General features: G+C 44.3%; 1 protein-coding gene across 3 annotated transcripts in view; it reads left to right on the top strand.

Moving 5' to 3' along the window:
- CACNA1E (calcium voltage-gated channel subunit alpha1 E) overlaps positions 1-15,672 on the top strand; it is a 396,969-nt gene that overhangs the window by 253,659 nt on the left and 127,638 nt on the right. For all 3 annotated transcript variants that reach the window (XM_068239700.1, XM_068239701.1, XM_068239699.1), the window contains exons 17-18: positions 2,446-2,543; positions 13,593-14,159. In XM_068239700.1, the coding sequence (XP_068095801.1) occupies positions 2,446-2,543; positions 13,593-14,159 (665 nt within the window). The remainder of the gene's footprint in view (positions 1-2,445; positions 2,544-13,592; positions 14,160-15,672) is intronic.

The raw sequence follows: 15,672 nt of genomic DNA, 5'->3' as shown, positions 1-15,672 counted from the left end.
AGACCACAGGCTTAGTTCAAGTTAAGGCTCGAAGTGGCAGACCATGAAGAATCTATAAATAAATATATATATTTATATACATAATAAACAGAAGTGAAAATTGGTGAGAATAGTCAGAGTCAACCAACAGACCAGCACAAGGAGATGCTGTATGCAGAGGAAGCCTTTTTTCCGCCCACAGCACAAACAGGGCCGCTTGAGGTATGCTAAAGCACATTTGGACAAGCCAGCTTCATTTTGGAATAAGGTGCTGTGGACTGCTGAAACAAAACTGTAGTTATTTGAGCATAACAAGGGGTGTTATGCATGGAGGAATAGCAACACAGCATTTAAAGCTAATGGTAATCGGGTTTGTTAAAAAAAAGTCAGATACTCACCTAAGGAGAGGGAAGGCTCGGTCCTAATGAGCCATCCCTCTCCTCTCCCGGTGGCCCCGGTGCTGCGCTGGCTCCTCCGTTCTCGTCCCACGCCGAGGGGACTTCGGAAGTCTTCGGGAGCCGAGTCCTCCCGAAGACAGGCGGCGCACACGTGAGCGCGTCATAGAGGGCGCACGTGCATGCGCAGTGTAGAGCGGCCCGTCTTCGGGAGCACTCGCTCCCGAAGCATCTCCGAAGCCTCCCTTTGGCCGGGAGACAGCGGTATTTGACCGAAACGGTCGAATACCGCTACGGGAGAGCCAGGACAGCAGCAGGCACCGGGAGAGGAGAGGGAGTGCTCTATGGGACCCATGGCCTCCCTCTCCTTAGGTGAGTATCTGACTTTTTTTTTTAAAACCCGGTTCCCATTAGCTTTAAAGAAAAACACCTGCTACCTACAGTAAAATATGGTGGTGGTTCCATCATGCTGTGGGGCTGTGTGGCCAGTGCAGGGACTGGGAGTCTTGTCAAAGTTGAGGGACACATGGATTCCACTCAGTATGAGCAGATTCTGGAGACCAATGTCTAGGAATCAGTGACAAAGCTGAAGCTGCGCCGAGGCTGGATCTTTCAACAAGACAACAACCCTAAACACTGCTCAAAATCCACTAAGGCATTCATGCAGATGAACAAGTGCAATGTTCTGGAATGGCCATCCCAGTCCCCAGACATGAATATAATTGAAAATCTGTGGTGTAAGTTAAAGAGAGCTGTCCATGTTGGGAAGCCATCTAACCTGAATGCCCTAGAGATGTTTTGTAATGAGGAATGATCCAAAATACCTTCAACCAGAATCTAGACTCTCATTAGAACCTAAAGGAAGCGTTTAGACGCTGTAATTTCTACAAAAGGAGGATCTACTAAATATTGATTTCATTTCTTTTTTGTGGTGCCCAAATTTATGCATCTGCCTAATTTCATTTAAACAATTATTGCACACTTTCTGTAAATCCAATAAACTTCATTTCACTTCTTAAATATTACTGTGTGTGTCTCCTATATGATATATTTAACTGACATTTTTATCGTAACAACCAACGATTTATACAGGAAAATCATGACGATTAACAATGTTACCCAAACTTTCGCATCCCACTGTACTACCACAATTTTTTTTATTTAGCATAACAGCATTTAAACAGTTAAACACAGGACTTAAGGTGCGTACACACGCACTACAAATGGCAACGACGGGTCCGCCGGACCCTCCCGCTGGGCGGTCTTTTAGCCGACAGTAGCTGAGCGGATCGTTGAGAAACAGCCTTATCACTCCGCCGACAGCGCGTACACATGTGCTACTGTCGGCTAAAAGACCGCCCAGCAGGAGGGTCTGGCTGACCCGTCGTTGCCTTTTGTAGTGCGTGTATACGCACCTTTACTCTTTCAGTAGAAAGTTCCCTGCAGTGAGATCTGAATCCAAAGAGGTGATAAGATAACATTATCTTGTGTTTACTTCATTGTAGCAAGAGAGGAAGGTAAACATTCCCTGGTAGTGCTGAAGCTCCTTCTCCTTGTAACATGTGCAGATCAGACACAGCTCAGAAAAATTAGCCGGGTACATTACAATATATAATACTGTAGATATGAATAAAATGCAATGGCAGCTTTCAGAGCAAATAAACCGTACTTTGGGAACTTTTAATTTCTAAATGAATACTTGTGCACAAAAGCAAATATGATAACTGTATGGGTAATAAACATTAGGAAAACACATTTTTATTGAATATTATGTCAGAGTTTAATACCGCTTTAATTGGTTGCTATTTGCACTATGCCTATGACTGTGTATCTGAGGCTAGCGTGCTTGCAGCATAACACAGTGGATTTGTGGCTGATAGGTGGAATGCAAAAGCATTGCTGGTGTACTAGGCATGTGCTCTGCCAGTCTAAATATAGAAGTCTAAATTGTGCTCTATCAGGCTTTGCAGATCAGCAGGAAATAAGAATTTTGAAGACAAGTGAATTGCAAGATAATGTCTTATCCTTAATGTGGAGGGCAGCTGATGTCTTCTGATCTGATTCTCTGTAGGATGAACAGGAAGAAGAGGAGGCATTTAACCAGAAACATGCCCTTCAAAAAGCCAAGGAGGTCAGCCCTATGTCTGCACCTAATGCATCATCTGTTGAGTGAGTCAGCTATAACCTGCATGTTGTTCTTAATGTTATGTTCTAGTACTGCTATGGCAGAAATTGTGATGCAGTGCTACCATACATTTGTTTGTAAAAACAATATTAGATTTAGAAGCGACAAAAACTGTATATGTTGTCTCTTTATATAAAAAAAAAAACAAAGAACAAAAATACAAATATTGAAAAGTCCCCATAGTCAGCATTCATTGCTGTGGAATGATATTTGTTCCACTTAGGCTTGAGACCCACTGGAACTTTCGGAAATCATAGCAATTTCTGGATCTGGATTTGCTCACTATGGAACATTCCGAGAGTATTGCAAAAATACTGCAGGACTTGATGTTTGAGTAAATCACAATCGTAGCCAGGGGCGTAGCAATAGAGGTTGCAGAGGTTGCGACCGCATCGGGGCCCTTGGACCAGAGGGGCCCCGGGGGGGCCACCCCCAAACACAGAATTAGCTCTCTATTGGTCCTGTGCTCATAATAATCACTTCTATAAATGCTTTGTATAGTGGTAATCATTAACAAACTGTTCCTCATCCCCTTCTTGCACCTCTGACACTGTAGTTGCCATTGGCAGATTTTGGTGCACTGTATCAATTGTTATGTATAGAGTGCTTGGGGGGCCCCAATGGAAAACTTGCATCAGGGCCCACAGCTCCCTAGCTACGCCACTGATCGTAGCACCTGTACTGGCTAGCATTAGTCTAGCACTTTTGGAATTGCTGGCAATTCCAAAGTGATGCCGAAGTTCTGCAAGTGGGTCCCAGGCCTTAGGCGTATTGTGAACTAGAAAAAGTGGGGTGGGACTACAGTTCTGCTTCTACTGGCCATCACACAGCAGCCAATCAGGGCAAAGTTATCACCTATCGAAGACAGTGGATTCCATATAACAGTAAGAATGGAAGCGATGCATGTTGTGGAAAGCCCAAGGCTTTGTAAGATAAAGTATTTGTGCTGCTAAGGCCTGGGACCCCCTAGCAGCTATTTTCTAAGTGCTTTTCATTTGAAAACCTCTTGCTAATGTAATCCTGGGAGGGATTTTTTTTAAAAAAATCACATCCCTCAAGTGGAATCACACACATAGCATTACATTAGCAAGAGTTTTTTTAAATCACAAGCACGTAGAAAAGGCTTAGAAAAGCGTTGCTAGTGGGTTTCGGGCCTAAGGGTCTCATAGGACAGCAGCAACAGAGTGTATTTGCTTAGCTTAAAGAGGAACTGTAACCAAGGACTGGAATCCATTCCAATCAGTAGTCTTTACCTCTATAAATCTGTACCTTCTTTCAAATACTGTGGATCATCAGGGATGTCTGTATGGCTGATATTGTGGCGAAACCCCTCCCACAGTGTGATGTCATGACCGTGGTCCTGACAGTTTGATGTCTGTGAACCACGTTGCATTGTGGTAAATAACAGCTTTTTCCAACTGCCAAGCAAGCAGTATCTCCCTCTGTGCATAGAACTCTCAGTAACGATTATTTCACAGTGATCTCCTGGCAGAACTAATTATGTCATCACCAGTGATACATTTTAGAAGTTACATCAGGGTGAGGAAAGATTTTACATTGTGCAAACACTAACTAAATAATCTATAAATTAATATTGTAAAAAATAAGCAATTTTATTCATTATGTTATTTTCACTACAGCTCCTCTTTGAAGAGCGGCAGTAAATGCAGATTTAGTTGAATTTTAAAATACTGTCTGCTATTAGGCACCAAAAGCAGAATGCACTCACTAGGGTTGTAGAATGTAGAAAGACTGTGAAAGGTTAGCAAATTGCAGTTTTTAGTGTTGCAATCACAAGCATGCGCCCACAGCAAGAAATTCTAATAGACTAAACTGAGGACATACGGAAACAAACATTTCCACTGTGGATGGTGCACATGACTGCAGTCACATGACTGTTAATTTATTAGTCTCCCATCCAGGGCTAGATTTTTACGTTCCAGCACCCAAGGCCTACTGTCACCCCACCACCCCACCCAACACCATTCTGCCCAACTCCCTGGCTAGCAATCACTGGTTTGAAAGGGCTCCCCTCTGTTTTGTTGCTTTGCCCCCATTCGACAAAAAAGCAGTGCATGCTCTGTGTACTGATGCTCCCTTTATTCTGTGCTTCTGCTTCAATGTGCACAGCAGCCAAAAGCATTCTAGAGTGCATATTAGAGAAATTAGGCTTGTGTATGAGTAGCACAGATTCATATACCCATAACACTTCCAGCCTCCACTGCTGTGCACATCTGGGCAGGAGCGCAAAATGCCAGGGAGCTCAAGTGGTCCGAGTAAGCACTGCTTTTTTACGACTTGCTGCAGTTAGAACTGCAATCGGGGGCAGGGCAGTGCGGTGGAGAGAAGCCCATCCAAAATAGAGAATGAGTAAGTAGAAGGATCCCATACTACACACGTTGGCATAGATATAGTGTCAGCTCAGGTGTCCTTTAAACAGTCACAATTTTGCACTTAGACGTTTGATTTAAAAGGTGCATGAGACAAATTAAAAAAAAAAAAGATTTACCTACCTAGGGCTTCCTCCAGCCTTTAGAAGCCTATGTGTCCCTCATCTCAGGTCCGCTCCCATCCAGTCTCCTAGGATTGCTGGGGGCATTCTGGGTAGCTGCGGTACGTGTTAATGGTCCCGGCTATGGAGTACGGCCGCGAGCAGTGTGGCCCCGTGCTTGTGCAGGAGCCACCGACCTGGCTGGGTCAGCAGACACTATGCAGGGGACCCCGGTTGACTAGCTGGGAGCTGAGCTGCGGCGAGAAACACAGAAGCCTCTAGGGGCTTCAGGAAGCCCCAGGTAAGTAAATCTAATTTTTTTTTTACTTTGCCTAATGCAAGGGCACATCTTAAAATGAGGCAGGAGGGGGTTAAACTGGAGTAATCGAGACTGCTGCTGCCATAAACATCCCTATGGAAAAAAGCCATTAAGTTATATAAGAAAAAAGGCAGTGGCTCACCACCAATAAACAGGCAGCTGGAGGTGAGAGTTAGATAGTGGAGCTGATATTCCCTAAATGTATGCAGGAAAACTCACCAATCAGAAGTTCTGCTCTCTACTTTACAACCCTTGGCACTTCTCACAGCAGCTTGTTTCTCCTGCTCATCATATAGAAGACAGGATCATCAGGAGCACTCTGTGACAGTCATCACATCAGGCTCCCAGGAAGTGAGGGAGATGGAGGGAACTCTGGAATTCAGGCTGTTGACAGTGTGCGAAGCGCAAAGCAGGGTGGCTGTGGACCACGAGAGATGATTTATTTTGACGTGATCTCTTATGTTCCGAGTCTTGCCACTCTTCTGCTTTTTCTGCACAAGGCCATGGCCTTTCTGCCTTTCCCAGAATTCTGGCCCTGCTTCCACCAAGCTCACTGCATTCTGCTATGACCCTGTCGAGTGTTGCAGAAGATACAATTGTTTCAAGGAAGAGCGAAATTTAGATGGCCACCTGCAAGGATTTCATTTGATTGCTCTATATAGTCAGAAAGTATCCTTTTTGAAATTAATTGGTCCATATTTTCAAGCTATTTTTGCTTTGCATCTATTTTGCTTTGCATCATTTTGCATCTGGGGATTCTAAAGTTGCACCCTGTGTAAATAGTCTTTTATCTCTGAATTTGTGTAATGTTATCTAATGAGATAGCAAGCAAATTGCTGCTGTGATGCTAAACATATCTATAGTTTTTTAGCTATACCTTTTTATTATATATCATTTTGAGTGTCGTTGCTCATTCCTTTGTGCAGTTAGGCAAATTCAATACCAAAGCAAGGTGGTTACAATCATCAACTAAAGTAGCTGTTGAAGCTATTCTGAGTCCAGCAACTGCTTATGGAGTGAGACTTAGACTTGAGCCATAAATTGTGCCTGCCTGATCCTATTTGTTAGATGTAACTAGACTTAGTACATTACTTTGATCTAAAGGGGCGCAGTGATGGTTTTTATTTGGCAACAGCTCCCCTAGCGGCAGCCATGTTTTCCTATGTCAGACATTGGGCCTATACTGTACTGAAAAATGCCAATGTCGAAACATAGACTGACATATACGGCTGAAAGGCCTTGTCAAAGGGTTGATGAAAGTAGAAACCTCTGTACAATATGAGCATGATCCTGCCTGCGCGCAGGGGGCTTATGATCTGATCACTCATTTACATCAAGTATATCTGTCAAGAAGGCAAGAAGCTATCTATTATATTAAAAATGACTGTCTAAACGTATTAAAAATATAAAAAAATATAGTGATCCAAATAGCGGTTATTCGCCAGGTACGCCGAGCATCTTACCCGGAATTACTTGTGGTACACATGGTAATGGCAGTAGTATGTAAGACAGACATAACATTGACAGCAAGAAAATCTACAATGATACTGACATAGGAAGCATGCATACAGAGCAAGGGAGGCAAGCAGAGCTCTAATAGCTAAGGTGTGGGGAAAGTACTGCACAGGATTCAGTGGCGGCGCTACACTGGGGCTTACCCCCAAAAGCCCCCCGGCATGGTTGACAAGCAGCAGGTGGGGTGGCAGCAGAGAGAGAAGAGAGAGCTGTAAGCACAGTGGAGAAGGGGGGACTTCCCCCCCCCCTTCCCTCACCTTGGTTCTCCCCCTCTCTCCCTCGCTCCCCCCTCTAGAAATGAGTGGCGGGCCAGCGGCAGAAGACTTCCTCTCTTCCCAGCGTGGCTGATCTGTGCGCTGCTACTCTGGTCTAGTCTAGACCAGAGTAGTGGCACACAGATTGATCTCTCTCTCCCACACTGGGAAGAGAGGAAGTCTTCCGCCGCCGCTGCCAGCTGCTCATTCTGGAGGTGGGAGCCCCAATGTGAGGGAAGAGGGGGAGACGTCCCCCCTTTACCACCAGCCACCACTGTCCCCACGGCTCCCTCCTTCCACCCCTCCTGAGGACATCAATACACCTGGCTATACTGGGGACACGGTAAGTCCTCCTACCTACCTATACTGGGGACAACTATACACCTGGCTTTATAAAACGCTGTCTGTCATTACGTGCATTTACAGGTGAAAGGCTGTCTGTCATTACATGCATTTACAGGTGAAAGGCTGTCTGTCATTACGTGCATTTACAGGTGAAAGGCTGTCTGTCATTACGTGCATTTACTGGGGAAACGCTGTCTCTTATGTGCATTTAGTGGTGAAACGCTGTCTCTCATTACGAGTGTTTACTAGTGAAACACTGTTTCTCATTATGTGCATTTACTGGGGAAACGCTGTCTGTCATTACATGCATTTACAGGTGAAAGGCTGTCTCTCATTACGTGCATTTACTAGGGAAACGCTGTCTGTCATTACATGCATTTACTAGGGAAATGCTGTCTGTCATTACGTGCATTTACTGGGGAAACGCTCTCTCATTACGTGCATTTACTGAGGAAACGCTGTCTGTCATTACATGCATTTACTAGGGAAACGCTGTCTGTCATTACGTCCATTTACTGAGGAAACGCTCTCTGTCATTACATGCATTTACTGGGGAAATGCTGTCTCTCATTACGTGCATTTACTGGGGAATAGCTGACTGTCATTACGTGCATTTACTAGGGAAACGCTGTCTGTCATTATGTACATTTACTAGGGAAACGCTGTCTGTCATTACATGCATTTACTAGGGAAACACTGTCTCTCATTACATGCAGTTAGCCCTGCCCATATGATGTCATGACCACACCCATTTTTTTCGGCTTGTGGGATTCACATCCAGGGCACGAAGCTCCCATTCCATCACATCCCAAAGATGCTCTATTGGGTTGAGATCTGGTGACTGTGGGGACCATTTTAGTACAGTGAACTCATTGTCATGTTCAAGAAACCAATTTGAAATGATTCAAGCTTTGTGACATGGTGCATTATCCTGCTGGAAGTAGCCATCAGAGGATGGGTACATGGTGGTCATGAAGGGATGGACATGGTCAGGAAAAATGCTCAAGTAGCCCGTGGCATTTAAACAATGCCCAATTGGCACTAAGGGGCCTAAAGTGTGCCAAGAGAACATCCCCCACACCATTACACCACCACCACCAGCCTGCACAGTGGTAACAAGGCATGATGGATCCATGTTCTCATTCTGTTTACACCAAATTCTGACTCTATCAAGACTCATTAGACCAGGCAACATTTTTTGCGTCTTCAACTGTCCAACTCTGGTGCAAATTGTAGCCTCTTTTTCCTATTTGTAGTGGAGATGAGTGGTACCCGGTGGGGTCTTCTGCTATTTTAGCCCATCCGCCTCAAGGTTGTGCATGTTGTGGCTTCACAAATGCTTTGCTGCATACCTCAGTTGTAACGAGTGGTTATTACAGTCAACGTTGCTCTTCTATCAGTCGGCCCATTCTCCTCTGACCTGTAGCATCAACAAGGTATTTTCGCCCACAGGACCCCCGCATACTGGATGTTTTTCCCTTTTCACACCATTTTTTGTAAACCCTAGAAATGGTTGTGTGTGAAAATCCCAGTAACTGAGCAGATTGTGAAATACTCAGACCGGCCCATCTGGCACCAACAACCATGCCACACTCAGAATTGCTTAACCTCCTGAGCGATAATCCCGAGCTGAACTCGGGGTATATCGCGCAGGAGGATTTCTCAGGCCCTGGTGGGCCAATTTGCATAATATTTTTTTTGTTACACGCAGCCAGCACTTTGCTAGCTGCGTGTAACTTGCCGCCGATCCGCCGTCGCTCGCCGTGCCGTGCAGCCCCCCCCCCTCCCTGACCCCTTGCGCAGCCTGGCCAATCAGTGCCAGGCAGCGCTGAGGGGTAGATCGGGACTCCCTCTGACGTCACGACGTCCATGACGTCGGTGACGTCATCCCGCCTCGTCGCCATGGCGACCGGGGAAGCCCAGCAGGAAATCCCGTTCTGAACGGGATTTCCTGCTTACTCTGATCGCCGAAGGCGATCGGAGTGGGTGGGGGGATGCCGCTGTGCTGCGGCTATCATGTAGCGAGCCCTGGGCTCGCTACATGATTTAAAAAATAAAAAATTAAAAAAAATAGTGCTGCGCCACCTCCTGGGCGATATAATTGTATCGCCCAGAGGGTTAAATCACCTTTCCCATTCTGACATTCAGTTTGGAGTTCAGGAGATTGTCTTGACCAGGACCACACCCCTAAATGCATTGAAGCAACTGCCATGGGATTGGTTGATTAAATAATTGCATTAATGAGAAATTGAACAGGTGTTCCTAATAATCCTTAGGTAAGTGTATATTCCTCAGTAGTACATTATGTTGTTCTATGAAGTGCAGAATAATTAGACTGTAGAAAATAGAAATACCCCACATTTCTATTTATGTGGAGTTCCCAAGAATTTCTCAGGTTCCACACATTAAAGTGAATGCACAGCTGATGAGTGTTACAAAGCAGTCCTTCCTCAAGATGAGTCATATAATGACACAGAGCTGTATCAGTTACATTAGTAATTACCACTTTGACAGCAGGCTTTACCTAGACATTAAGAAAATAACATAATTTTTAGTTTCATTAATTGTAGCTTACCAGCAGTCGGGAGATTGTATAGCCTAAAGTGTCTGCTTTATTTATCGATGTGTGTTTCTCAGTGTTTCTGGAAGTATAAAGTAAACCATAAAAGAAGGCTTTCTTTGCCAAGAATTCATAACTTTTAGGAGTTTTACTGCAAAGCATTAGTGTATCCAAACACTCTGGTGTCTGATCGTTTAGCAATATCTTAAAATGCTTCAAATAGTGATGTTTTTTTCAAATATCCAGTTTACTGCAGCTTTTTAAAGTGAACCTGAAATGAGGAAATTCACTTAAAGAGACTGTGACAAAATTTTGAGCCTTCTATTCTATAAGTTCCTATATTTGTTCTAATGTGCTCTGTCTTACTGCAACCTTTTCTAGTTGCACTGTCTCAGTAATAAATCTTATCTCCTTTCCTCTGTCGTTTCTGTCGGGCTGTGGCTGGAACGTGTGGAATGTGCAGCACTGCTTGTCATTGGCAGAAGCTATACACACCCCCTGCAAGCTCTGCATGAGTCATACAGTAAGCTAGTTCTCAGCCTATGATACTCTGGTTAGAAGCCAGTCTGTTGTTTGTAAACACTGCCTAAAACTGTTAACCTCCCTGGCGGTTTATTAAAATCCGCCAGGGGGCAGCAAATACGTTTTTTTTTTATTTTTATTTTTTTCATGTAGCGAGACAACGTCTCGCTACATGATAGCCGCTGCTCGGCGGCATCCCCCCAGCCCCTCCGATCGCCTTCGGCGATCGGAGATCAAGAGATCCCATTCAAAGAACGGGATCTCTTGGAGGGCTTCCCCCGTCGCCATGGCGACGGGGTGGGATGACGTCGCCGACGTCATCGACGTCGTGACGTCATAGGGGAATCCGATCCACCCCACAGCGCTGCCTGGCACTAATTGGCCAGGCAGCGCACGGGGTCTGGGGGGGGCGCGACGGATAGCGACGGATCGGCGGGTAGCGGCGGCGATCGGAGGTTACACGCAGCTAGCAAAGTGCTAGCTGCGTGTAACAAAAAAAAATTATGCAAATCGGCCCAGCGGGGCCTGAGCGGTGCCTCCCGGCGGCATAGCCCGACCTCAGCTCGGGCTTGCCGCCAGGGAGGTTAATTACAAACCAGGATGGCAGCAGGGAGTGTCAGAAACAGCACAGAGGGGCACAGGAGAACATAAGGAATTGAATGGTATGCTTTTTATTGTAAGAATATTAGAGTACAGATTCTCTTTAAGGTTTGATACTTACCTGAGAAGAGGGAAGGCTCTAAATACTAAAAATCCCATTCCCATTGCTCTGTGCTGGACGTCGTTCCTGTGCCATGCTCACACTTCCTCGATCTGTAAGTGCTTTGGTAGTCTTTGGGAAGTACTTGTGTCCCTAAGTACTTCCAATGATGTACACATCCGTACTGAACTCACGCGAGTCCAGAATCATTCATGCGCAGTATGGATGGGCTCTTCAGCAGAAGTAGTTGGAGACCGTTTCCTGAAGACTAACAAGGCGCTATTCATCCTAGCAGGTTGAAGAAGTTTAACCAGGAATGGCGCAGGAACGGTGGTCAGTATTTGTTTGGCTTTTCAAATCCAGACTATGACTATGGGATCTAAACTGTGAACTTCTCTAGGGACAGTTGGTGGCATTAATTGTGCTATCTAGTAGTGTGTGTGTGTGTGTGAAAGGCTAAAAAATGAAAACTGGCTGAGAACCATCTAGCATGTGTAGAAGGCTTTTGTTACACCTGGCTGCCTTGCATAAGAACCATCTTGTACAAGAACCATTTAATGTGCGTACTGACTTTTAAGACACTTTGACACTGTATTTGGCATGAGGAAGTTGGCAGAGATCCACGAAATGTGTTGCCTGTGCTTATTAAAAATTCATATATATGAATTTGTTGTTATTGAGGTAAACCACCTCCCCCTTTTTCTCTTTTATTTGTTTTTAATTCAGTTTCATACACTCCTGGGTGCCTCTTACCCCCTTTGTGACTATGCATACAAAGGCTTTAGATAAAAAATAGGCTAGTGGCTGGATCCAGCTACCATCACTTTTGAAATGAAATATCTGCACATTAATTCCAATAGAGGATGGTGATAGAAGAAAACCTATAGACATCTTCTTCTGGGGCATCAGAAATTTCACATTGATACGTATATAAAATAAGACACTGCGCCTGAATTGTCTTGGTCAGCAGCTATGTGCACTAGGCAATCCTCCAATACCTGAAAAAGACTAGTAAATAAATGTCCACAGCGCTAAAATTAAAAGTAATACCACTTTTATTGCTTGCAATCTATAGCAAAAATCACAGACCTTAAACTAATAATGATATTAGCACCACTCCCCTTTAAAACCACAAATTACCTCCATGCATACAAACACATGCAACCACACATAAAATCTCACTGCAGTGAGTTGATAAGATAAAAAAATGGTTAATGTATGGGATCCCAGAAAAAGATCAAGTAAAATTCACTGTGAAAAATATTGCTGAAAAAAAAATGTTGCTGAAAAAAAATGAAATACATCTCCTGATTATAAGGAATCATGTGTCCATGAGATATATGCAAATCTGTAACTTGCAAATGCAATGCACAATGGATGTATTCTAATGTCCAATTCCTTGAATATAAATGTGATGCCAATAATTGGAAGCACTGGAGCATAGATATTGGTACACTGGTATAATCACAGAGGCGTTTACATTACCCTCCGGTGTCCGGTGATAGTGTCTGCAGCCACCGCCGCCTCAATACACCGCAAGTGTGCCCAGTGACAAAGCGTGGAGAGGCTGTAAGCCACAAGCGGTGTGGGATGTGGCTTCTTGGGTTTCGGGTCATGGGTCAGCGGCCACTGTACACACGCTTTAATGTTGGCTGTGGTGGTCGTTATTGGCCCCCTTAGTCATACATAAAGGCCTTTTGTTAATTTAGGGCATGTGACTAAGGCATGTGTGTACAGAGGCCATCGACCCCCAACGAGCGAGCGATTCGCCCGGTGGATCAACTCATCGCTGCAGTGGCCAATTCCATTGAATTGCACGTGATGACATGCATGCACCACTCTGTCATCCCTAGGCCCCACCCATAGTAACAGAAAGCATTGTTAGCTACATAGCTGACATGTCTATACAGACCGGCCAGCAATGTCACTCAAAGGAATCGGGTCCTGATCCCCAACAGGCAACATAAGTCAAGAAGTGTGTATGCACCTTTAGAGCATCATTTGTGGAGGAACATGCCTAAACACAGGCACACTGGAAGACAATTAATGTTTGAACAACAGCAAACAGCAATATCTCTGGAATTCAGAGAGAGATGATAATTCATCTGTGTCCTTATAGCTTCCAGAACTGTCTGAAAACTGGCCTACTACAGTGTGTTTAATACGTTTTGTAAAAGACAAGGATTTATAATTTTCTGCTATAATAACTATGTTGTATGTTAAGCTGCTTCTTTGTTCTGACTCTGGCCCTGCTTTAACTGTGTAGTAATTGGACTTGCTGAAAGTGTACTACAGTGAATAGTGTGTTCTTTGGTCTTTTCATCTAGGAAGGACCGTCGGAAAAGGCACACCATGTCCATCTGGGAGCAGCGAACAAGTCAGCTAAGGCGCCACATTCAAATGTCAAGTCAGGAGGCTCTCCAGAATGAAGAACTAGCAGCGCTGAACCCCCACTCCAGTATATACCGCAAGACAAAGGGGACAGAAGAGTCAGGTGGTGAAAAGGTGGAAGAAAACCAAGAAGAAAAACCAGGAGGAGAGGGTCAGAAGGAGGGAGACGAAAGCCCCTCTCAACGGAATCTCAGGGAAACCTGGCGGCAGAAATCTAGACACGGCAATGCTGAAAATGCTGAGCAGGCTGGCACAACACCTGAGGACGCCATGCGCAGGAGGCAGAGCCAGAGACGTAGCAGACACCGGAAAGTAAGGACTGAAGGGAGGGAGACATCCAGCAATCCAAATAGCACCACAGCTAGCCAGGAGGGAGGCCTTGACAGAGTGCCTGCTGAGGATTGCAAAACTATCAGAGAGGAGAAAAGGAACGGTGAAGCCACAGAGGTGGGAGGACCTGAAGAAGAGCCTCCCAAAAGCTGCATCAGATACTGTGAAGACAGGTACAATAACATAACCTTAAATAGTAGTAGCAGAAGAGTATTGTACTGTATTAGGCATCAGTAAAAGCAAAAAGTTTTAAATAAGGATTATACTATTTATTGGTGAACTTAATAGAATAAGAGTAAGCTTTTGGCTAATAAGCCTTCTTCAGACTCTATTCCAGGAATTATTAGCTGAAAGCTTATTAGCTGAAATAAATTTTGTATCAGGATGATACCATTTATTGGCTGAGGAAAAGGCAACTTTCGGCTAATAAGCCTTCAGGTACTTAACCACAAGGAGCAATCCAAAGCCGAAAATCAGAACGTGCCACTTTTGCTGATCGCAACAGCACCGTGATAATCATGTAAATCGCAATGCTGTTTTTCCATTAGTGCGATTGTCCATTCTCCATTGAAATTCACACTCATTATAATGTATGCGTTATGCAACTGACCACTGGTAATCTAGCCTCATACGGTACATGAAGCAGACAGCATTGGTTTCCTATTTAAAGGAAACGTGTAGGGAAAGGAATAAGGGGGTAAAATTTGATTCCATAAAAAAGTATATTTGCCTTGACTACTCCTGGCTTCTATCATTTCTGAGTCACACAATTGGAACAAATATGCAGTTTGTAGGATGCCCCTTTATCACTGATGGCATCTAAATATCCTGGTGATGATGAGAAGAAATGTTGACGCTGCACTATTCAATCAGCCACCAATAACCTTACTGCTTGTGAATTAATGTAATGAGAGAGTTTCTATCCTGTTTTATTACATACTGATTTCCTTGGAATCATTTTTTATAGACACGATGGAAAAAAAAAACAGTTCTCTTCAATCACTTCTACAAATGTGTGTGGTTATACTGCCATGAGATGCAGTAGCAGAGCGCACAGACACAGCAACACAGTCACACAGTCTACTGCTTTGGAGGTTACCCCTCTGTTAGGATGTGCTGAAGTGCAACTCAGCACAGCTTGATAAGAGGGGTAATACCCGAGGCAATGGGCTGCCGCTGAGTATGTGTGCCTTGTGGCAGTTTTTAAAGTGGATTCAGAACTATCTCTCTGCTTTAAAAGATGAGCAACAGCATAATAACCTTTAAAGAAAAAAATATTTATTTGTTACAGCTGATACAAATCCTGCAATAAATCTGCAGTGTGTCTACTTCCTGCTTTCATGGAAGCAGGCTAACATCCTGTGTTTACAAATTAGCTGCTCTGCCAAGGACTGCCAAGATTCCTGAGCTGACACCGCTGAGAGATCAAATTACACTTGTGATTAGGCACAAATGAGAGGGAATTAGGCTGATCTCTCTAAATACATACAGGGAGCATTCCTCTATGTTTTCCTTCTGTCCTGTGCAAGAGTTCAAGTCTATTTTAAAGAGCTGTAATTAATGAAAGAGCTTTTACTACTATAGGGGTGGTGCCGACCCTTCCATCTGAGCTTTGTTCCAGAAGACCTATTGGGACTTCCGGTCTAAGTACACCAATTACTTTTTTTCCACTTTTTGGATTGAGAG

The sequence above is a fragment of the Hyperolius riggenbachi genome, chromosome 6 (genome assembly GCF_040937935.1).
Source record: "Hyperolius riggenbachi isolate aHypRig1 chromosome 6, aHypRig1.pri, whole genome shotgun sequence".
Lineage (NCBI taxonomy): Eukaryota > Metazoa > Chordata > Amphibia > Anura > Hyperoliidae > Hyperolius > Hyperolius riggenbachi.
Note: the sequence above shows the minus strand (reverse complement) of the source record. Positions and strands in the feature narration are given on the sequence as shown.